Source organism: Dermacentor variabilis, chromosome 11, assembly GCF_050947875.1.
Source record: "Dermacentor variabilis isolate Ectoservices chromosome 11, ASM5094787v1, whole genome shotgun sequence".
Classification (NCBI taxonomy): domain Eukaryota; kingdom Metazoa; phylum Arthropoda; class Arachnida; order Ixodida; family Ixodidae; genus Dermacentor; species Dermacentor variabilis.
The window spans coordinates 72,668,757-72,691,356 of record NC_134578.1 but is presented as its reverse complement, the minus strand read 5'-3'; the positions used below and the strand labels follow the sequence as shown (position 1 = coordinate 72,691,356).

The following is a 22,600-nucleotide window of genomic DNA, read 5'->3' as shown; positions in this document are numbered from 1 at the left end:
AAACTTGGCATCGCCGATTCCAGGAGTAGCGGATGACGCGAGGGCTGTGGCCGCCAGTGAGCTGGTGAGCGACGAAGCCCGCAGACGTGCGTTTTCACAGCGAAACTGTATACCTTTACCGTCCAAGGAAATTTTCGTGTCGTTGTAAGCAAAATTCCCCTTACGCGGGTCAACCAGCGGCGGAGGTGATGCAGACGTTAGGCACACCCCATACGTGGGCCGATCCCGACGATAGTGCAATGCCGGCTCGACAGCCGCGGAGGTGAAGCAGGCGTTAAACATTCCCCATACGTGGGCCGATCCCGAAGATTGTGCAATGCCGGGCCGACCCGCGGCTTAGGTTAAGCAGGCGTTAAGAACTCCCCATACGTGGGCCGATGCCGAAGATAGTGCAATGCCGGGCCGACCCGCGGCGGAGGTGAAGCAAACGTTAAGCACTCCCCATACGTAGGCCGATCGCAAAGATAGTGCGATGCCGGGCTGACCCGCAGCGGAGGTACAGTTTGCCATTAAGGGGCCCACGTACACAGTTTCGCTGGTCATCCTTCTTCACGGAGTGATAGGGCACCGAGATTCTTTTTTTCTCTCCTAAAATCGCGGGAAATTAGATTACGTGATTACCTCTGCTTCGTTATTATGCAAATTTCGAATAAAGATCGCATTTTATGGTTCGCGCTGTTCAGCATAGAACTTGATGCTGCTACTTGCCTGTTTTGCAAAGGAAAAAAAAACACACTGCGAATTCGCCTTCCTGTACGCCTCGCGGATGCACCGGAAACTAATAATGGAAACCGATCTCTAAAGACATGCCCTGCCGTATTGCAGACGCCGGAAGTGACATAGCCACCATGCGTTAAGCATTATTTCCCGCGAGTTAACCATTATTCCCTACTTTGCTCCTCTCTTACTTTCTTACAATATTAAGGTGAAGATCCACGTTTACTTATACATTCTTTGAATTAGCGCAGAAAACGACGCCAACACAGTACTTTGTGCGTGAAACAGCTGTAAGTTCGGTGGGTCGCAATGTTGCTGCTGGAAACATCTTCGCGTGGTCCTTCCGGTAAATGTTTAAAACAATCCGGAAACTCGCCGCCTACCCGCTGTTGATGTCTCTCTATTTACGATCCGCTCTTTTGGCTCCTCTGTGGGCGTTTCCGACTGCCCAGAATTTGGTCACCCGCACGGAAGGGGCCAACAGAACAAAAATATTAAAAGACGAAGAAAGACACAAGTGCGACGACTAAGGGATTTCTTCGATTATGGTGTCCAACTGTAAGTTCGGGAACCACACGTGCCTTTTATCTGGTGACCGTAAAAAGATATCTAAAGGTAGAAAAAAGGAAGAGAAGACAGCAAACTAAAGGAGGAGAAAATTCACACATAAACACATCGTCGTCTAATCACCTTTTCGGTGCTTTCTTTGTGCTTTTAAGCAGCTGCCTGCACTTTCTACGAAATGAATTCACATAGCCTTGCGGGCACCCTTTGCCACAGCTTGACTATCGGAACGACCAAAAGCAAAGGCACATCGAGCAGTACACAGGTTGTGTCCTAGCAACAGTTCTTTCTTTTTTCACATTCGCGAGCACACGTCAATACTGTGTCTAGACCGTGCGCAGTCGCCCGCGCGGCAGGAGTGACTATTTCATTTCATTTATTTTACCTTAAGGACCCCACTAGGGGGTATTACGTACGTAATACATAATTAAGCGCTGATTGTCCGAGTATGACTGTCGGCAGAGAGGTACATCGCACTTCCGCACAGTCATTTTCTGTTTCAGACACTTCTGAGGTTGGCCTCTGCCAGACGCAGCCCGTTCACAGTTCTGCTGTTTGCGTTGCGTTTAAGCCAAACACAGGTTCGAACACAACCCAGGGGTTCCCTGGAGTGTGTTCGCGTAGTGTTTGGTTTTCACTACTTCACATGATGCCTAAAAAAAGATCGGCGCTTGACAGCCATGCCAAGATCGTCATGCCCTGAACGCGGCCACAATCCCAAGCATTCTTGAATTTACGGCAAATCTCAACGGAGCAAGCGTCTTTCTCAAAAGTGACCTGGAAAAAAGCCTTTAAGACTCCTATGGCCGATAAAGACATTCCTAAGACCTTCATTATGACCCCTGTCAGATTAGTCGCATGTCTACGAATGTCGTTCGGCCTGAAGAACGCTGTGCAGTCATTTCAACAGTTTATGAACACTGTCGTTCGTGGGTTGCCACTTCTGTTCGTTTATTTTGACATCCAAGAAGCGCACCACTAGACGCTCATCACAAGACGCTCATCTTGAACTCCTTGAGCTTATTTTCAATCGTCTTCTAGCCCATGGCCTAGTCCCCATTTCGGACAAGTCCCAGTTCAGCATGCCACCTCTGGAGTTTCTTGCCCATATCGTATGCAGTGATAGCAACAAACTTGTGCCTACCAAGATGCAAATCATTGCAAATTACGCTAGTCCGAAAACTCCATATCATAACTCCGACGTTTCTACAGCTTAGTAAAAATCTACAAGCGTTTTATTCCTTCATGTGCCACAACAATTTATTTAATCATTTATTTAACTTTTTTGCAGTACTATCAGTGTATAAATACATCAGAGAGGAGGGACATACATAACAAAAAGGGAACAGAAAGAAATAACAGAAAAAGAAAAGGCATAATACGGAATAGGTTACACATTTCAAGTGAAAAAACTAAGTACACACAAAATAATAATTGTGTTGTACCCTGTAGCAACGCATGATAGTGCATTTTTAAAACAACTTCGGTCACTTATGTACATTATGGAGCCAGGTAAGTGACTCCAGCTCCTTGCGGTTCCGGGAACGAATGCTTGTGGGCCTACAGCGGTTGAAAAATATGGTATGCTAACCTTATGGCGATGATAAAGCCACTGTGAGCGAAATTGTGCAGCAAGTATAAACAAGGAACGAAGAGCCCGCAAACCACTTGAAGACTACCTAGCTACGACGTAAGCCGCATCATCACCTCCCACCTGGGCATATGCGGCAGACGAGCCTTTCGTGTCCGTAAAGGCTCCACTACCCGAATCAGCGCTGTGAATGCATTCATAGCAGGATGCTCCCGCCAGATTTATGGTAGACGCTTCCGATGTCACTGCTACGAGCAATTCTATGGCGGTTCAGTGATGGCACCTAGAAGCCCCTTAGATGTTTCTTGAAGAGACTGTCCGGCCTTGAAACGAACTACACTTTTCTGGGTCGAGAGCTCCTTGCAGCTTGCCTATAGTCTTCTGGGCTAAGCTTTCCCAAATGGGCTCTACTCAACCCTGTTCACAGACAATAAACCACTTACCTGTGTGCTAAGCTCTCAACAAATGAAGCACTCGCCATGGAGGACCAGGTAGTTGGCTTACCTTGCTGACTTTTCTATACAAGTTGAGCAAATCGGAGGCGCATTGAACATCCCGGCAGATATACCGAGTCTCGCAGAAGGAAGGAAAGTTAACCGGTGACGCAAGAACAACTTGCATCAGCACAGGTCGGCAACACAGAACTTCTGTTGAGCAGAGTAACCCCTTGGGTTTGTTGGTTGAACATAGTAGAAGGCTACAGGGCGGGAACCGACGGAGACAAAGGAGGCGCACGAAGTACACAGATGCAGCACTGACTCTCAACAAAAATGTTTATTCTGTCGGTGTTCCGCTAGTTTTATAGCGAACGCTTGGAAAAATAAACCAGAAGTTCACACATGCGCGCAGAACCTACTCATAACGCTATCGCACCTTGGCATTTAAATCTATGAAGGTCAGCTCTTTTTCACACAACGCTATCGATGGACAACTAACACAGATATTTCTCGCACGTGAAATTGCGGCAGCCTCGATAATTTCGCTAGTAAGATTTGATTTCCGCCTAGACACAATCTTACATTTATCGAAGACTGGTTTACATCCACAGTCCTGAAGTGCACGCCTAGATGACCTTGAATTGTGTTATTGTTAACAGTGTTGTGGTGTTTCCTAAGCCTATCGTTGATGCGTCGGCTAGTTTGCCCGATGTAGACTATATTACATGAGATAGTTATCTCATATACGACCCACTGGGCGCATTGTGCGAAGCGCTGTCTGTGATAAGTTTTCCTGTGGGCCTTCTCTTGGAAGGCAGCACAAAGTTTGCTTACTCAGTGACACCACTTTTCTATACGCGGAAACAACATCATCATTTTCACTCCGGCCAAGCTTCTTAAGGTAGGGTGAAATTGCATGAAAATATGGAATAACCGCCTTCTTTACGTTATCACGATTTTCCACTTCTGTAAACTGTCTGTACGTGACCAGCTCTTTTTACTTTCTTAAGTATGGTTTCCGCGACGCGCAACCTGCAGACATAAGACATATCTAGCTGTACTGAGGCGGTATCATAATCATCATCATCATCATCAGCCTGGTTACGCCCACTGCAGGGCAAAGGCCTCTCCCATACTTCTCCAACTACACCAGTCATGTACTAATTGTGCCCATGTTTTCCCTGCAAACTTCTTAATCTCATCCGCCCACCTAATTTTCTGCCGGCCTCTGCTACGCTTCCCTTCCCTTGGAATCCATTCCGCAACTCTTAATGACCATCGGTTATCTTCCCTCCTCATTACGTGTCCTGCCCATGCCCCCCATTTCTTTTTCTTGATTTCAACTAAGATATCATTAACTCGCGTTTGTTCCCTCACCCAATCAGCTCTTTTCTTATCCCTTAACGTTACACCTATCATTCTTCTTTCCATAGCTCGTTGCGTCGTCTTCAATTTAAGTAGAACCCTTTTCGTAAGCCTCCAGGTTTCTGCCCCGTACGTGAGTACTGGTAAGACACAGCTGTTATAAACCTACGGTATACCTACGACCGAGAGCTTTATTGCGTCTTGTGGACATAGAACTTCTTGAAAGCATTTGTAAGGCAGGAGACTACATGTCGACAATTTTTTTAGTTTTTTAAATTACGTGCGACATCTTCCATAGTTTCTGTTTTAAAGATATCCCGCTGCCCAGTACAAGCACGTCTACCTGAGGCCTTTTACGCCGCTCTCACTCCGGCGAGGAATATGTGACCATAAAGTGAGCGTTTCCTAAAGGTGCACATAGACGTTGTCGGACCACTTCCACTCTTCACAGCCAGCCCACCATTATCACTTCACAAGCGTCTGTCGGTCCACGAGACAGCCAGACGCAGCACCCATCAGCAACATCGTGGCAAATCCCATTGCTAAAGCCTTTGTCAACGCCTGGGTGCCACGATTAGGAGTTCCAAAAAAAATGGCGACAGACCGAGGCACATACTTTGAACCTCTATTCTTCCGCCATGTTTCAAGACTCCTGGGCATCCATCATCAGCGCAAGACAGCCTACTATCCACAACCGGTGGAGCTTTTTCATCATCATCATCATCAGCCTGGTTACGCCCACGGCAGGGAAAAGGCCTCTCCCACACTTCTCCGACTACCCCGGTCATGTGCCAATTGCGGCCATGCTGTCCCCACAAACTTCTTAATCTCATCCGCCCACCTCACTTTCTGCCGCCCCCTGCTATGCTGCTCTTCTCTTGGAATCCAGTCCGTAACCCTTAATGACCATCGGTTATCTTCCCTCCTCATTACATGCCCTGCCCATGCCCATTTCTTTTTTGTTTTTATTCAAACTAAGACGTCATTAACGCGCATTTGTTCCCTCACCCAATATGATCTCTTCTTATGTTCCTTAACGTTACACCCATCATTCTTCTTTCCATACCTCGTTGCGTCGTCCTCAATTTAGGTAGAGCCCTTTTCGTAAGCCTCCAGGTTTCTGCCCCGTAGGTGAGTACTGGTAAGACACAGCTGTTTTACGCTTTTCTCTTGGGCGATAATGGCAACCTGCTGTTCATGATCTGAGAATGCCTGCTAGGCGCACCCCAGCCCATTCTTATTCTTCTGATTATTTCAGTCTCATGATCCGGATCCGCGGTCACTACCTGCCCTAAGTAGATGTATTCCCTTACCACTTCCAGTGCCTCGCTACCTATCGTAAACTGCTGTTCTCTTCCGAGACTGTTAAACATTAGTTTTCTGCAGATTAATTTTTAGACCGACCCTCCTGCTTTGCCTCTCCAGGTCAGTGAGCATGCGTTGCAGTTGGTCCCCTGAGTTACTAAGCAAGGCAATACATCAGCGAAACGCAAGTTACTAAGGTATTCTCCATTAACTCTTATCCTCAATTCTTCCCAATCCAGGTCTCTGAATACCTCCTGAAACACGCTGTGAATAGCATTGGATAGATCTCCCTGCCTGACGCCCTTCTTGGAATTTTATTGCTTTCTTTATGGAGGACTACGGTGGTTGTAGAGCCGCTACAGATATCTTTCAGTATTTTTACATACGGCTCGTCTACACCCCGATTCCGTAATGCCTGCATGACTGCTGAGGTTTCGACTAAATCAAACGCATTCTCGTGATCAATGAAAGCTATATATAAGGGTTGGTTATATTCCGCACATTTCTCTATCACCTGACTGATAGTGTGAATACGGTCTATTGTTGAGTAGCCTTTCAAAATCCTGCCTGGTCCTTTGGTTGACTGAAGTCTAAGGTGTTCCTGATTCTATTTGCGATTACCTTAGTAAATACTTTGCAGGCAATGGACAGTCAGCTGATCGGTCTATAATCTTTCAAGTCTTTGACGTCCCCTTTCCTATGGATTAAGATTATGTTGGCGTTCTTCCGAGATTCCGGTACGCTCGAGGCCATGAGGCATTGCGTATACAGGGTGGTCAGTCTTTCTAGAACCATCTGCCCACCATCCTTCAACAAATCTGCTGTTACCTGATCCTCCCCAGCTGCCTTCCCCTTTTGCATAGCTCCCAAGGCTTTCTTTACTTCTTCCGGCGTTACTTGTGGGATGTCAAATTCTTCTAAACTATTCCTTCCATTATCGTCGTGGGTGCAACTGGTACTGTATTAATCTCTATAGAACTCCTCAGCCACTTGAACTTTCTTATTCATATTAGTAATGATATTGCCGGCTTTGTCTCTTAACGCATACATCTGATTCTTGCCTATTCCTCGTTTCTTTTTCGGTGCTTATAGGCTTCCTCCGTTCCTGAGAGCATGTTAAATTCTATCCATATTATACTTCCTTAAGTCAGCTGTCTTACGCTTGCTGATTAACTTCGAAAGTTCTGCCAGTTCTATTCTAGCTGTAGGGTTAGAGGCTTTCATACATTGGCGTTTCCTAATCAGATCTTTCGTCTCCTGCGATAGCTTACCGGTATCCTGTCTAACGGAGTTACCACCGACTTCTATTGCACACTCCTTAATGATGCCCATAAGAGTGTCGTTCATTCCTTCAACACTAAGCTCCTCTTCCTGAGTTATAGCCGAATACCTGTTCTGTAGCTTGATCCGGAATTCCTCTATTTTCCCTCTTACCGCTAACTCATTGATCGGCTTCTTATGTAACAGTTTCTTCCGTTCTCTCCTAAAGCCTAGGCTAATTCGAGATCTTACCATCCTATGGTCACTGCAGCGCACCTTGCCTAGCACGTCTACATCTTGTATGATGCCAGGGTTAGCGCAGAGCATGAAGTCTATTTCATTTCTAGTCTCGGCATTCGGGCTCCTCCACGTCCACTTTCAGTTATCCCGCTTGCAGAAGTTATTCATTACCTTCTTCCGTTTTCACAGCCAGCTGAAAGCGGCTCTAATAGTCCGTGGTAATCCTGAGCAGTGAATCGACGCCTCGCCTCTTGTCCTCCTCGCTATACGCCATGCCTTCAAAGCAGACTTCCAGTTCGACGCAACACGGCTATTTTATGGAACTTCCATTCAACTACCCGCTGATTTCATCACGCAGCAGCCCCAAGAGCAAACCCGGCCAGCTCCATCTTATCTCCGTCTTACCTGAAGCAACTGCGCGGCTGAAGCGACGGCGGCACAGCGGCACAAGTCAACGCAAAACCCATTTCTCTTCGAGTACCTGCAAACTGGCACTCATGTTTTCTTTCGGACAGACGCAGTTCGCAAGTCACTCCAACCACCTTACATGGGCCCACACTTGATGATGGACAGGCAAGATGAACATTTCACAATTCGTGCTAGTGCCAGAGAAGAGAACGTGCCAATAAACAGGCTCAAGCCCGTCTTCATCCAAGCTACCATGGCCGGTGCTGTAATATCCGTCTCTCCCCTACCCTCTTCCGTCGCTCTCAAGGACACCTGCATCAGAACGAAAACACAAACGCTGGGCTTCTTTCGACCGAGGGCTCTGTAGCGGAGCCGATATCCGACGACGACGAAGTGCGACAGGGCCGAGTGAGCCGAGCGAGCGCGTGCGCTCGTGAGCAAAAATAAAGTAGTTCGTCGCTGCTCCTTGAGGAGGCAACCGCTCTCTTCGCTTCATGGTGATCCTCCGGCGTAGGCACGCATGTTCCCGTTCAGGAGCACTTGCCACTGCGTTCTCGGCCTGCCACTGACTACAGAAGGAGGTATGGCGCTTTAGGTGCCTGCGTGCGCTATCAGTATAGCGTTTAAGCCAAGATGTGAATCATTGACAGTATAGATAAACTTTTGCATGTTCGTTCTTCGGGCTTCAAAAGTTTGTGTCGGTTAGCATATATTTAGCCCAGAAGTTACCTGCCTTCTTGCGGATAGCTTCCATCGCAAGAAGGTATTCTAAGACTGTGTGACTTATTCCTTATTTCATAAATTTTGGAACATGTACTGTCGAGAAACGAAAGAGTTCAATGTATATCATCAACAGTATTCCCATAGTGCCGTTGCCCAAGTGCCGCTAGAATTAGCGACACCCTTACAATGTAATGTGCCGCGACTGATTCATTTGAAAAATTTATTCATAAGGTAAATTAGGCGCGAACGCAAAACACTCCATTCTTCAACAACAAAAAAGCAAGTCTATTGCTTAGCGCGGGGCAGCGTTAATGTTAATTATGGATTGTGACCGTTTTTTGTCGAACAGTTTCAACAAATTTCGTCAGCAAATTTTCTCGTCTGCTTTCATTTCGCAGCTGGGTCTGGTGGAGCAAGCCTTCTGCTACCAAGAAAACGAAGCGGACAAGGACTTGATGGAAACCCCGCAGTGCCAGCTTCTGAACCGAGACGGCCTGGATGACCGCTCACGACGGCGGAGTCAACCTGGACGGCATAAGTCGCAAGAACTGTCCCTTGAGAACGCAGGCAATGCCTTTGCAGAAGGACCAGTATACCATGAGGAAAAGATGGACTACCAGGAAACAAAGGAGGAACATCTGGTCAGTCCAAAGAGGGACGCAGGCGATTACTTCGGAGACCCGACGCCAAGGATGTCAAGACTGACAACACTGCTGGCGGCGCAATCTGCTAGCAAACTTCTGGTAGGTTTCTGTTGCAGTCTATGCGTGCTTCCCTCGAGCGTTATCTAACACTCTGGGCAGTTTCTAGTTCTTAAAAGATGCTACGAGTCTTGAAGGACCAGCGCCTTTCTACACTCGCAGCTCGTAACGAATGCAACGTTGCGAATATGGACCCCACTCTGACGTAAAGAGTTTCATCGAAGGCGCCAGCGCTTCTGTGGAACTTAATATGCAAGGATGCTTAGGAGCTACAGTTGCCACTGTGATTTCGGTCTCAAGGGAGTTCACTTGTAGTGTTAGTCCGAACGTCATGTGTGCGTGTGTGTGGGGGGGGGGGCAGTGCGCGCACTTCTCTCTCCCAAAGCAACCCCCTTTTTTTTTACTTTGCATATGACAGGGAAAGAGAACTCAACAAGAGCTGCTCGATGACGAAAGCCCCTGCCCCATTGCTCCCAAAGCGGCGATCACCCCAAAATCATCGGGACAGCATCAGCTCTGCCAGGCTTCCGAGCCACCAGCATTTTCTGACGCCGGCCGCTGCTGGAGACCATCCACAGAACAGGCACAGAACGACGTCCTCCACGACGACTCGGACGACACCTTGGAACCCTTGATGTCGAAGCTCGCAGACTTGACGATTGATGTACAGTGCACGAAACGGTGGCACGTTGTCCCTAAGTATGAACAGCTACGCGCAGACGGCACTAACGTCTTGGAACCGGTGGCGCGCAAACTGGAAGACATGAAAATGAGCCCATAGCTTAGCGAAAGGCCAATTATTGACACTGGAGATGAGCAGAAAGTCACCGATAGGCCTAATCCGGTGCAGTAGACACATCGGAAGTCTGGGAGGACAGTGTGCATCGAAACGAGACTTTTCGCTGACTAGTGATGAACGTTAATGATGTTGAGCGCCTTGACAGATAATGGTGGTTCTCGTTGCTTGTGCGGACGCTGCGCTGCTACTAATCCCGTCTTCGTGGAGACGATCTGATTCCACGTAGCTCATTTCTAAACATTTAGTCAGAAATATAGATCTAATATTAAAATCTATCCAGCTATATATCCACTTACTGCTGGTTTGAGAAAGAAAGCTAAAAGAATATTTTAAATTCTACCAAGCAAAAATAAAGTGTTTGCTCCTGCTAATTTCTCTTGCCTTTTATCAACAGAGTACGTTTGTTTATAAACTGACCAACGATCCTGCAATTTCGCGCACGTTTCATGCTAGCACACTTGCCTGGGTACATCTGCGTGCCTAGGGCTCTTTTTTTTCTTCACTGGCCATCTGCACCAGCCCTTAGTTAAAAAAATGTCCGGCAGCATATTACACTCCTGTAACACGTGAAGGCGAAAGCCTGCTGCACACATGGTAATGTGCCGTCTCGCATCGTCGCATTGGTTCTTTCGTTGTTGGCATTCCTCGGCTCATTTTCGACCCTTAGATGCGGCTTCGCGCGCTCGTATTTCGGGGTCAGACTCGCGCCAACGACGTTTCTCTTCGACTTTACGTTGCATCCTTTCAGCAGGGGATTGAAACGTATGCTGCTCTGTGCGTTGTACGGGTGATTTCAATCGGACAGGAAAATATTCCTGCGGCGCAGCAGCCATCCAAAGACAAGACACCGGTCGCTACCTAGTCCAGCGTGTTCGCCAGACTGAGTCATGGGGTGAACGTCAAGGAAGGCGACAACATGGTGACAGTGCTCACCAAGCTCGTCGCAATGCAAGCGCCGCCGCAAGGCAGCAGGTCACCTGCCAAGCCAAGCGCCAAACGTCGGTAGTCACAAGGAAAACGGCTTTTGACTGTCTGGCGCGCATGCGGTAGTCTGACAACATCGGAAAACGCTTACAAACACCACATGTTGGTAAACCCTTTCAACGCTTACTGCCATATTTATTTTGAACGAGTAGCGTACAAACATCATCTTCGATTTAATTAACGCCGATAATTAGATCGCCCGTAGTTCGTTGCTTCAATTCGATGTACAAGGGAAAAAAAGCTGCTGAAACTTCCTCGAAAGAGAGCACGTCTCCAAGGTTCGCTTCAGTCTGGCGCCTTAGCGTCTCCAAATATATATGCCGTCACTACTACCTGCTTTGTATTGCGTTACGTACGTCCGCGTCCTGTCCTTCCCGTTCATCTGTGTAACACTAAGAGTAATGTAATCATGATCATGAGTTCGGAAGTTACCTCTCTAGTTGTAACACTGACACTCCGCGAAAGTAAAGTTGAATGAAAAGAGATAAAACTTGGAAGGGGAAGACAGGACAGGCATTTTTCCTGTCATCTTCCGAATGCTTTGTATAGAATACAAGGTCGCTTTTCTTTGCTGACGCCATACGGATTTGGCGTACCTGGTATCTGGCTATGTATGTAAGCTGTTAACCCTAAAGGTTCCGGCAAAAATTTTAAAAAGCATGACATCTTTTCTTGCGAAGTTCGATAGAAAATGTCTTCCAGATTCGAAATATATATGACATGGAGGTAGTGAATTCCCAACTTGTACATAAAAATACCCAACTTTAAAACCAGGAGGCACGGGCGGAAGGCTCCATCCATGTAACCTCGTTCACTACCTCCCCGTATCAAAACTGTCGTCGTAGTCGGCGACATCATAGTCGCTGGATGTGTCTGTAGCACCGAAAACACTGCCATCACTGTCCATACTTTTTAGAGCGCAGCTCTTTGGCGTCCGTTCCTGGGTTTCGCGTCGTCGTCGTCGTCGGCCTCGTAACCAGCTCCGTCCCCCTTTCATCCCCCCAGCGCTAGCAGCGACCGACTGATACCGCTGGATGCCGCTGACGCCGCTAGAGAGTCAAGATAACGTGACTGCATAGAACACCGTCGCCGCCATGCAGAAAGAGGAGGAAAGGGTCCCCCCCCCCCCTGTTCTTGTGTGGCGGATAGGGTGCTCTTCAGTTGCTGACGCGCCGGTTATTCGTTGTCCCTGAAACCAACTCCGCAGCTGGGGTTGACTCACTATCGGCGTCAGCGGCATCAGTCAGTCGCTGCTATCTCTTCCCTCCTCCCTTTATCGTGTTGTCCGCTTGCTGCGCGCGCTTCTGCCCCCATCGTTTGCCGCTGGGTGTACACGCCGCCCCCCTCCCCCCTCTTCCTGCGAGTCTCCGGTTGTCAAAGCGCCGGCTCGAACTCAATTCCTTTCTTCGCTCCTCCTCCAATGCAACCCCTGTGCGGTGGCAATCAGAGAGCCAGATCGGTGGCGGCGGATCTGTATATGTGCACCGCCCGAGCCGAAATTGCCGCTGCCGTTCGCCCTGTGCGGTGGCAATCAGAGAGCCAGATCGGTGGCGGCTTGACATAAAGACAAACAGCAATTTCCTAACACTTATGCGGGAGAACATCCCGTTCCTCTCGCTCGTAACGCGTCCCACGGCTGTGACAACCTCGCGAGGCACTTGTATAGATCTCGTCTTTGAGAATCAAGCATTGGTGTACCAAGTCGAACATATATCAGTCTATTTCTCCGACCACAAAGCTTCCTTCATGACTGTCAAGAACTGTTAGTGGAGTCTTTGTTAAAGGAATACGTGTGAAAAATTAAAAAAAAATTCTGTGATAGCGCATACATGTGTTGCTCGATTTCTTTGCCTCAATCTATCGAAAAGGTGAAACAGCTTATTTGCTGCGCTCAAACTTCGCATTAGGAAGTAACGTAATCGTCGGTAATCTTTTTTTTATGCAAAAGCAAATCATCTTCGCAACTTGACTCGATCAAATGAAAGCCGGCGCTTTCTCGACGGGCCCATCAGTACGCCATTGGAAGCCACAATTTTTTAAATCTGTACCGCACGAACATAGATGAAGGTACAATCACTAGAAAAGCAAGTTTTCCTTGACTGTAGACGAAAGCGAGTTCACTAGATAAATTGTTTTATCCGGAGACCACATGTATGCCGCTTAGCGTCCAAAAAGAGAACTCGCCAATGCGTCAAAATGAATTGTACCAATCAGCCCGCCCGTCACTGGCACTTAAAGAGTAGCGCCCAAAAACATGGATGAGACAGACCGGTCCTCGGCACCCATTGCAGAAAAAAAAATGAAACGGAGTGAAACTCGTCCACGGCATATAAATGGTTCACAAAAGGGGGCAATCTCGTCCCCTTAACTACCGTAGGAACCAGAAGAACCTAAGTAAATGCAGGTATCAACGAGACAAACAAGAATTAGTCACACAGTACACGTAAAATTACCGGTACGGGCGCAGTCAGCGTCAATGTAACGACATTTAACCACATTGCACCATGTAGGCTGTATGTTGCCACGACACTGCAGTGTTGATGTGGGTCGAACAACACCGTCAGCTGCTGGTGGTCCGTCAAAACTTTAAATTCCCTGCCATAGAGATACTTATGGAATTTTTTTCACTCCAAAGACGAAGCCGAGTGGCTCTTTTTCTATTTGTCCCTAGTTACGCTTGACACCGACAGCTATCTTGACGCGAAATCAACAGGCCAGTGGCTGCATGCGACAGTACGGCTCCTAAGCCATACTCGGAAGTCCTTTCGACGCCACAGCTGACGCTTTGTAGACACTTTGTGACACGGTAGCGCCTTCGATATTGGCCTAGGTCGTAACGACACAGCTAAGTCTTCTACGCTTGAGTACAAAAAAGTCAATCATCATGATGCCATCAGCGTAGTCGTATTGTAATCACACACACACTAGCGTCACACACTCAACAGCTTGCCTTGCACAAACGTTCTAGTTCACTTAGTAACTTTCAGCACAACACCAAACGATGCTGGATCGCCAGCTACGTGTGAAATGCGTTGCATATCATTTGTACGGTTCAAGGGGTTTGCATAATTGTTGTGAAGTTCCGCTAAAGAAATTAAAGGTATTTGCTCTTTTATAACTCGCCTGACTTTATCTGCAAATCTAATTAATGTATTACTACTAACAAAATTGTATTTTCAACCAGTTGGGTTGAAATTTTTTACTTAAAGCTAACCCTGACGTCGCTGTACTTAAAGATCTCTGCAACTAATGTCGCCTATGCAGATGCCTTCAATGTCCTGCAAAGAATGATGCATTCAGTAGAAGGATCGACATTTGGGCGAGTTGGTACTGGCTGAACATCTTGAAGGGGCAGCGCAGTAACACGAAGACAGAAGGCAGGAACACACAGGACCGCGCTGACCTGTGTGTCAGCGCTGTCCTGTCCTGTCCCATAGCGCTGTCCTGTGTGTTCCTGCCTTCTGTCTTCGTCTTGCTGCGCTGCCCCTTCAAGATGATGCATTCATTTCAATGGCTCTGTGCCTTGCATGGATCAACTGCACATCGCCAAACACGAGACGAAACTGGCGCCTCTGAGTCAAAGCGACCCGTCCTGCTTCGGACTCCAAAGGAGTGGCTACTGTCAAAGGAGGCTCCATATCGAGGCACCCGCGGCTGTTTGCGTGCAAGCTGTGCAATGTTCCCATGAACCGTGAAGCTGCCCTGACGGCCGACAATAAGGTGTGTCATGTGAAGCTTGCACTACTGGTCCTGAAATTCATGGCACTCGCCACGGCGGCTTCGTGGCTGCGGCATTGCGTTGCTGAGCTCGAGGTCGTGCATTTCGAGCTCGACTGCGGCGGCTGCATTCCAATGGAGGTGAAATGCAAACATGCTCGCGTACTTACAGTTAGGGGCACGTTAAAGAACTCCAGGTAGTCGAAGTTATTCCGTAATTCCTCGCTGCGGCGTACCTCATACTTAGATCGCAAAGCCCCAGAATTTAATTTCATTATAAGTTCTTGGTATAGCCTAAATGCTTCTACAAGGAAATTTGTACGCCCACCACAGTGGCTCAGCGACTGCGGCGTGCTGCGGCTGACCAAAAGGTGCTAGCCATGCTGGTGGCATCTCAATTTGAGCAAAACGCGAAAAACGCTCATGTGCTTAGGTTTAGGTGCACATCAGGGAACCACAGACCTACAAAACTAATCCAGGGCCACCACTACACTGTGTCTCGTAGTAGCAGCATTGCTTTGGGACAAAAGAGCCCACGGACGAATGAATCGACCAATGAAAAAAATTGTGTAGCTTAAATCTTTTAAAGAACGAACTTGGGAAATACCAATTCATTCTTTAAGAACTCACATTTTATCCTGCATTTTCAAATTGAGTCGGTGAAGCACTTCACACAAGAACTACACTAGTCTTAAGGCAAGATCGGCTAAGCGAAACTTCCTGTTTAAATTGGACAGTTAGGGCATGTCCACTTAACTTTCCGTGGGCACACTGCACGTCAAATAAGTCTGATTATTGATAAACATATTTGGGGGTCAGAGTAGACCCATTGAGTAGCTTAGTAACTGTGGTGTTACACTGCTCAACTCGAGGTTGCCAGTTCAATCCCTGTCGCGGCGACTACATTTTGATGGGCCGAAACGCAGTAACGTTAACGTGCAAGTTAAAAAGCCCCAGGTGGTCAGAATTAATCCGGAATCCCCCACTATGGCGGGCCTCATACTCACATCCAGGATATGGCATGTAAAACTCGAGAATATAATTATTTTTTTTCAAGGCCTGAGAATCAGTAGAAAAAGTTCAGGTGATACTCCAGATAAGAGAAGCTTGCTTCCAGTGACTCATTTTCAATAATAACAGCCTATCGAGCAAATCTAAAGATTTGCTAGACCAACCTATTTCTTCACGTAAGCTATCGAAGATTAGACTCTAGAGGAAACTGCTGCTGTCTTTGAACATAACGCTGCTGTAAATTAATGTTTATATACCCATGCGACACGGGCACCCATGAAATTCTTTGAGATAATGGCCTGTGAGAGTTCATAAAACAATTTAACGTCAAGGCAGCTGTGGTTGTGTGTCACACAGCCACTAGGAGGGTTTAAGAAAAGCCATCGGGCCCATTAGACTCTGTTCGGCTTATGTATGCGCACAGAAATTTCACCTGTAATTATGCCTAACATTAAACTAAAACTAAACTAAAAGAAAAGAAAGTACTGAAGAAACCCCCATTTAGCGAAAAATTCACTACAGTTAAACTTCGATGTAACGAAGTTGATAAAATTGGTAATTTGATTCATTATACTGAAATCTCGTTGTAATGAAATTTGAACTTCTATGCAAATAATTGCGGTAGCTGACCTTTGTTTCTAACATGGAAGGAGCTGCAAAATTTTCCATTTTGTCGGCCAAGAGAAGGAAGGAAAAAATTGACAGTGGCTCAGCTCGGCTATGCCAGGATATACGTAGCGAAAGCTAAGGCATAGCATGCTTAGCCTTGGTTAATCTTGATTGCAAGTCCAGCTTATTCTGGTTGTCTAGCTATGTTGCGGCGTTTAGCCAGTCGTTCGGCGCGCTGTTCGTCTGTTTCCTGGGCGATTCGTTTCCTCTTCATCTCGTTCCGATGTCGATTCCAGGCCTCCTCCTGCTTATCAGAATTGTCGCCGTCCATACTGCCGCCTCAACTGTGGTTGCGGCGCACGCGAGCTCTCCTTTTCAATCCTCCGACATGTTATCAGGCATGCGACGCAGCTGGCGAAGCGAGCGGAGGCAAACGCAACCACGAGGAACTCGGTGTGACGTCATGTGCCTTCTCGGGGCACGGTCACGACGAAATCACAAGTTCGCGGCTAATAAAGCTTTCACTTTAATACGTTCATTCTGTTGAATTTGAGAGTCGGCAACGAAAGATACGGTTTCACGCCCTGTTTACGATATTTTCACATCGTCGGTATGAATTAAAGCGACACTAAAGGTTACTATGAAGTCAAGTTAAAGTGACAAAGCAATGCTCCAGAACGTCTAAGGCGTCAATATAATCGCGAACAGAGCTTTAGTAATGGAGAAATTGAGGTAAATGCACGACAAGATTTGAGATCCCCCAGCGACATTCCGGTACTATCCCGATGACGAAGGCACTTCTCATCATAATTTGTCACTAGTACTCAACTACTCGTATTAAAAAGATCATTTCATTAGGTTATGAGACGGAAGAAAGTACTATTTCTCTACTTTTGTTCGATTCTAAGAAAAAATAACATTTTGACGTTACCCTTCAGTAGTATGGGTGGTCGAAAGGTTTCGTTTTCGCTCGACTCTGCGCCGCGCGCGCTTTGGAGTTTCAATTGTTTCACTATCGCGTCGTGCTGCGCTGGTTCTGCTGGCTCGCGAAACTTGCATTTGGAACAAGCAGCGAGAATGCCACGTCCATGTGATGTGGTGGGATGTGCGAACGGTCCGCGGAACTTGGCCAAGAGCAGTTGCAGCGGCGAATCCAACGTTACTTATCACTGTGTGCCAACGAGTGAACCTCTCCATTCGAAGTGGTTAAGTGCCGTACCTCTGCCACAGCGTGTTGGCAAAAAGCCGAAAAATCGCATAGTGTGCTCGCTGCACTTTCGTCCAGAGGATTACGAGTTCAACGCCGACTTACTGAAGTCGTGTGGAGTGCCTTTCAAAGCAGTGCTTTCCCGTAGCGCTGTTCCGTCGGTCTTGCCTGCATTCTCCGAAGCGAAGAACAACTGCAGGTCGAAGACATATGGTTTTCACGTAGGAAAATCCACAAATGTGCGAATATGTACAGCCATTACATACAGTTGCCGTCGTAGTAGTACGCAACGGCGCCGGCAGCGCGAGCCCTCAGCAGCAGGTCACGTTCATCAGTGCCTAAATCGCTGAAGTCGAGCCCAGCATCGCGAGCCAATGTGTCGTTGTCAGTGTCGTCCATTGCAACGAGCGTCAAAGTCGGCGTCATAAAATAAACAACCAGCTTATCGTCGCGCGCTTTCCCTACTGCTAGCCACCATAGTTCCGCTTTCGCGCTGCTGTCGGCTCTGTCTTGGCTCTGTTTCCGGCCGCGCGTTTGCGTTTTGCGCAGAAAATCCGTAGCGCCGTCTGCAGGTGCCCTTTTACTCACCGACGGCGCAACGTCACTATGAGACTATGACGTCGCCACTCCTCGATCGGAGGGCGGGCGATTTGAACTGTGCTAGAGGTACGCGGACGCTTTAGAACGCATTTTCTCTTAAAATAAGTCTCTTCTTCGCATGAAACAAGCGTTTCGAGGTTTCTGGGATGGTATTTCAACAGTTCACGTTGACTTAATGATGACCTTTAGTGTCCCTTTAAGCGAAGCTAGGTATGCTTTTTCGTCTACTCCACCCCAGCGGCTAATAGCGTCTTGCCCATTGGGATGACGCTATCATGAAAAGCACTGACAGCTGGGAATGAATACTTCCTCTGCCTTTCGCTTCAATGCATCTCCGAAACTCGAGATTACGCAACCTCCAGTACTAAACACACGGGAAGATAGCGCACATGACGCCACACCATCTCAGCCCGCCCTCTTTGAAGACTTGGCAGATTACCTGCGCTGACAGTTGTGTGCAGTCACGGCCGCACTAGAAAAGACGCCTGCCAAGCGGGACCCCCTCCCCCTCCTCGTATGCGCGCGCCTGAGCTCACACGCTCCCCTCCCCATTTCCCCTTGCTCATGCGGGAAGACTGTGCTAATCAAGCCATCATCCCTCTCAGCTCACCCTCGCAAGCTTTCACTTGCACCCAAACATACAGCGCGCAATCTGTGAGGTACGTACCAAGAAGCTGCTTTTAATTGTATCATTTGACCACCTGCGTCAGCGAAAATTCCCATTTGTCTCGGTATTCCTTGGCGGTTGCGGTGAAATTTCGTCATATTGAAATCGTACACAAGCACCCTTCGTTGTAGAAGAGTACGCATTTGGGCTGGTTGGTTCATGATTACGAGCACTAAACAACGCTAAACAACAGACCATGTCATCATTGGCCAATGCGGTGGTATGGAAGTTGCAAAGCACTGCCTCCGGGGACGAGAAGGTCCGCACAAAGCACATGCGCTGCCCCTAAAATGATCGTGCAAATGACGTAACCAGTACCCTATACTCATTGTCCCAGCAATTGCAGGGAGCGTTGAACAACACAAGCTCGCCAGAAGGAAAGCCCCTCCCCAAAACGCCCAACAACTGCTTGACATGGCTTGATAGGTTGCCATGACGCACAACACTTGGCGTCGGTAATTATGTGTAAGCCCCTTGGGCGCGGTAGAATTGGTCCACTTGCTCAACACGCACGCATTCCTTTTTCTACTCCGGGATATTTCGCAGCAGTCCATAGAATCCGTCCGTTGTCTTGTTCTCATGACCAAACGCTGCCACAGTTTTCACTAAGTAGCGCCCAAACCTTGAAATATAAGCTTAACAATGACGTCGTGGGAGCGTCACTTAGGTAGAACAGGGATGCGCCCTCCTGTAAAAGTGCCGGAATTGTAAGCACCTCGGTGCTCACGTTAGCTTAGTGTTATCCTGCTCATGTCGTTTCGATGACGCCAGGAGCCGCCCTCCAGCCAGTGCTCCAAACGTAGCAGTAGTAAGCCTGAGATAGCTTTAGCATACTGCTACATCTCTAAAATTACTGCTATGCAGTTTTTGCCCACCTGGCAGCTTTATGCAAGCTACCTTAGCTGCACTGCGCATGCGTCTCGCATGGCTTAGCCAATGATTGTGCAAAGCACGCTTGCAGTAGAGGTGGTGGAGGTAACAGAGGTAGTAGTGGTATGATAAAGTTGTTGTTGACAAAGCTGCTGGTCAGTTCGACTTGGCCATGAAATAATATATACAGCTGTTTACTTGGAAAGGGTTTTTGCTATACTTAGGCCTTAATTTATTTTTCAGACGCGCAAGCAGTTATGTGCTTAACCAAAGAGAAAACCGTCCGTCCGTCCGTCCGTCATATAAGACAATCTCTTTCAAGATTGAGCCTGCAGTAGCGAGAGACTTTACCTTCGTGCTGCCTGTCGAAGGCGAACGAAACGCCGAGAACACAGCGCTCACGGAGCTCTCAGCAAACGCCGCACTCTTCCCGTTTCGCAGACCCCTTTCAAGATATGGGCCCGCGTGTCTCCAACGCTAAGTACAGCGGCGAGAACACAGCGCGCCAAGCTATCAGCAGTCGGTACTCTCTGACGGCATCACACATCTCTTTAGCCCGCGCCGCCGCGCCAGACGTAGCCGCCGCCGGAGCACGGTTCATTAAAATGATTCGACGCGGATGGATGGGCGTCTTGCGCTGGAGTTTGAGGTATAGTAGCGGCGCCTGGTGGCGGCGCGCGAAACGTTATCTGGGTAGTACCGGCTTGTTTAGTATTGAGCCCTGGCTGTTTCGAAGCACGTTTCTAGCCCGAGTTTTGCGTCGATTCGCACTTTTTTATGCCCTGTTGCGAGTGCGAAAAGGCTCGTCACTTCTCACAGACCACGCCGACCACGCTGCGAGCCAGCCGCAGCCTATAGTTTAACGAAAACGGATTCTCCGTGGGACGTAATGCTGGAAGCAGAAGGAATCGGCGATGCCGATCCGGAGAGACCTAGCTCAGCCTCGAAAAAGCGTCACCGTCGTTACTGCTGCGTCGTGGGCTGCCATGAACAACAAGGCCTGAAGCCCAACATCAGATTGTACCGTTTTCCTTCAAGGCCTCACGAAGCGGAGCGTCGGGCGCGCTGGATAGCTGCAGTTCGTGGTGCTGGGTAAGCGAAACTTCGCGTCATGCTGACTGCTTCGCCTGTCTTGAAGCTTGCTTGATTATCTGCATTCTAAAATTCGGTCTTTTGCACCTACAGGCCCGACGGCAGACCGACATAGCAGCAGCCATGGCTGGTGATTCATGATTCGAGACCCAGCCACAGCGACAATTGACAATTCGACTGGTGCGAAGTGGTGAAGTGGCCAGGTGTGTGCAAATTACCACAAATGGTCGGGCTGATTTGGTGACAATCCACTACCCCACTACGAGCAGCACAGGTTATAGAGTTAAATGTGCTCATCCTTGACGTCAAGCCAGCACGTTGAGGCAGCGCAGCAAGGTAGTATTGATTGCAGCAGATCAATGTTCGAGCGCTGTCATTTAAAGCTACATCAAGCGAGCAGCGCACGAGCTCGCGCTACAGCGCGATTCGCACGTACGTTACTGCGAGCTCATATGCATTGCATCAGTTATTTATCAGTTGCTAAAGGGACAGATGGCCGCTGCTACAGTGCAGGAAAAACTACTTGTCTGGCGGCATGCATTCAACAAAGTTTGCAGGAGGCCCGCCGTTTCGCGGCATGTCGAAGACCGCTGCCGTCGCGGCGCGTACCGTGGTGCGCTCGAGCAGTACCGTACACATGATGTCTGCTTAGCGCTGCTGCGAATTCATTTATAGCAAGCATTTCCTCGCGTTTGTGCGCCTGAATCTAGCAGCGTGCAAACCTTACCTGAAGTTCAACTTCGTACGCGACTCGCTTCACTTGAGATTCACACCGCGCTAAAACTTCGCCGCTTATTTCTTGAACGGCGTACGCGTATTCGGCGTTGCATAATTCATTGCCTTTACGCAGCGTGCCACCCCTGAAAAAATATTCGGCTCCCGATATTCGCTGCAAGTCGTGGTACAACAAAACCGAAAGTGGCAGGTCCATATTGTAAACGTGCTTTCCGAAGCAGGCGACCGAGCTTGGTACTACCCAGTTCAGGACAGAGATCGCTTTTTAGCACCATTTTCGCAGCGCCCTTCGGGCAATGCAAGAGCCCCGTAAGGCGCTAAAGAGCGATAACGGCTTATAATAACCGGAACTGCATCAGCGCATCTGGCGCCGCCACGTGCAGTACTTTGCTTGCCTCCTCAGTTTACGTCGCACCGCCTTCCGCCGCGTTCGTGTCGCCGCAGCGCTGTAGCACTTCCGCAATGGCGCCAAGACGATCGCGGCCGCTTAGTGAAGAATGGAAACGCAGAAATGCGGGGTGTCGGCGTCAATACAGATTACGCCAGAAACAACTCAACGACGCTATTGAGAGCGGGGAACTACAGCAACACGCACCACGAGTGAACATTGCTTCTACTCGCCTCTTCTACATAGTCGTGTCGTGCAGGTCTCACTTAACAGTTCGGTGTTGTAAGCGCGCTTCTCCGTTTCACGATTCTGTCGCGGTCGTTCTCGCAATTACACGAAGCGCACCAGCATACGACCACGAAACACTATGTCATTACTAAGAAATGCTTCCATATCATATTTATGACTCCCACGGGAGATTCTGCGTGGTATTTTTAAGAATTTGTAACAATGGTCTATCGCTTTTAAAATGCAGCAGTGTTACTGTTTCCTTTTTTATTTGTTTCCTTCCTTCTGCAGGTGCATCCCATAATGCGCACATCATATATATCTAACAAAGCGCCGATAGTGCACAAAACGTCCACTCCTGAAGCGACGCACCATATATACC

General features: G+C 48.2%; 1 protein-coding gene across 1 annotated transcript; it reads left to right on the top strand.

Moving 5' to 3' along the window:
- The first annotated feature begins 8,332 nt into the window (after positions 1-8,332).
- Positions 8,333-10,473, top strand: LOC142564457 (uncharacterized). The gene is made up of 3 exons (XM_075675459.1): positions 8,333-8,468; positions 9,009-9,353; positions 9,730-10,473. Exons 2-3 carry the CDS (start codon positions 9,066-9,068, stop codon positions 10,090-10,092), a joined length of 651 nt encoding a protein of 216 aa, XP_075531574.1. The 5' UTR covers positions 8,333-8,468; positions 9,009-9,065; the 3' UTR covers positions 10,093-10,473.
- The last annotated feature ends 12,127 nt before the right edge of the window (positions 10,474-22,600 follow it).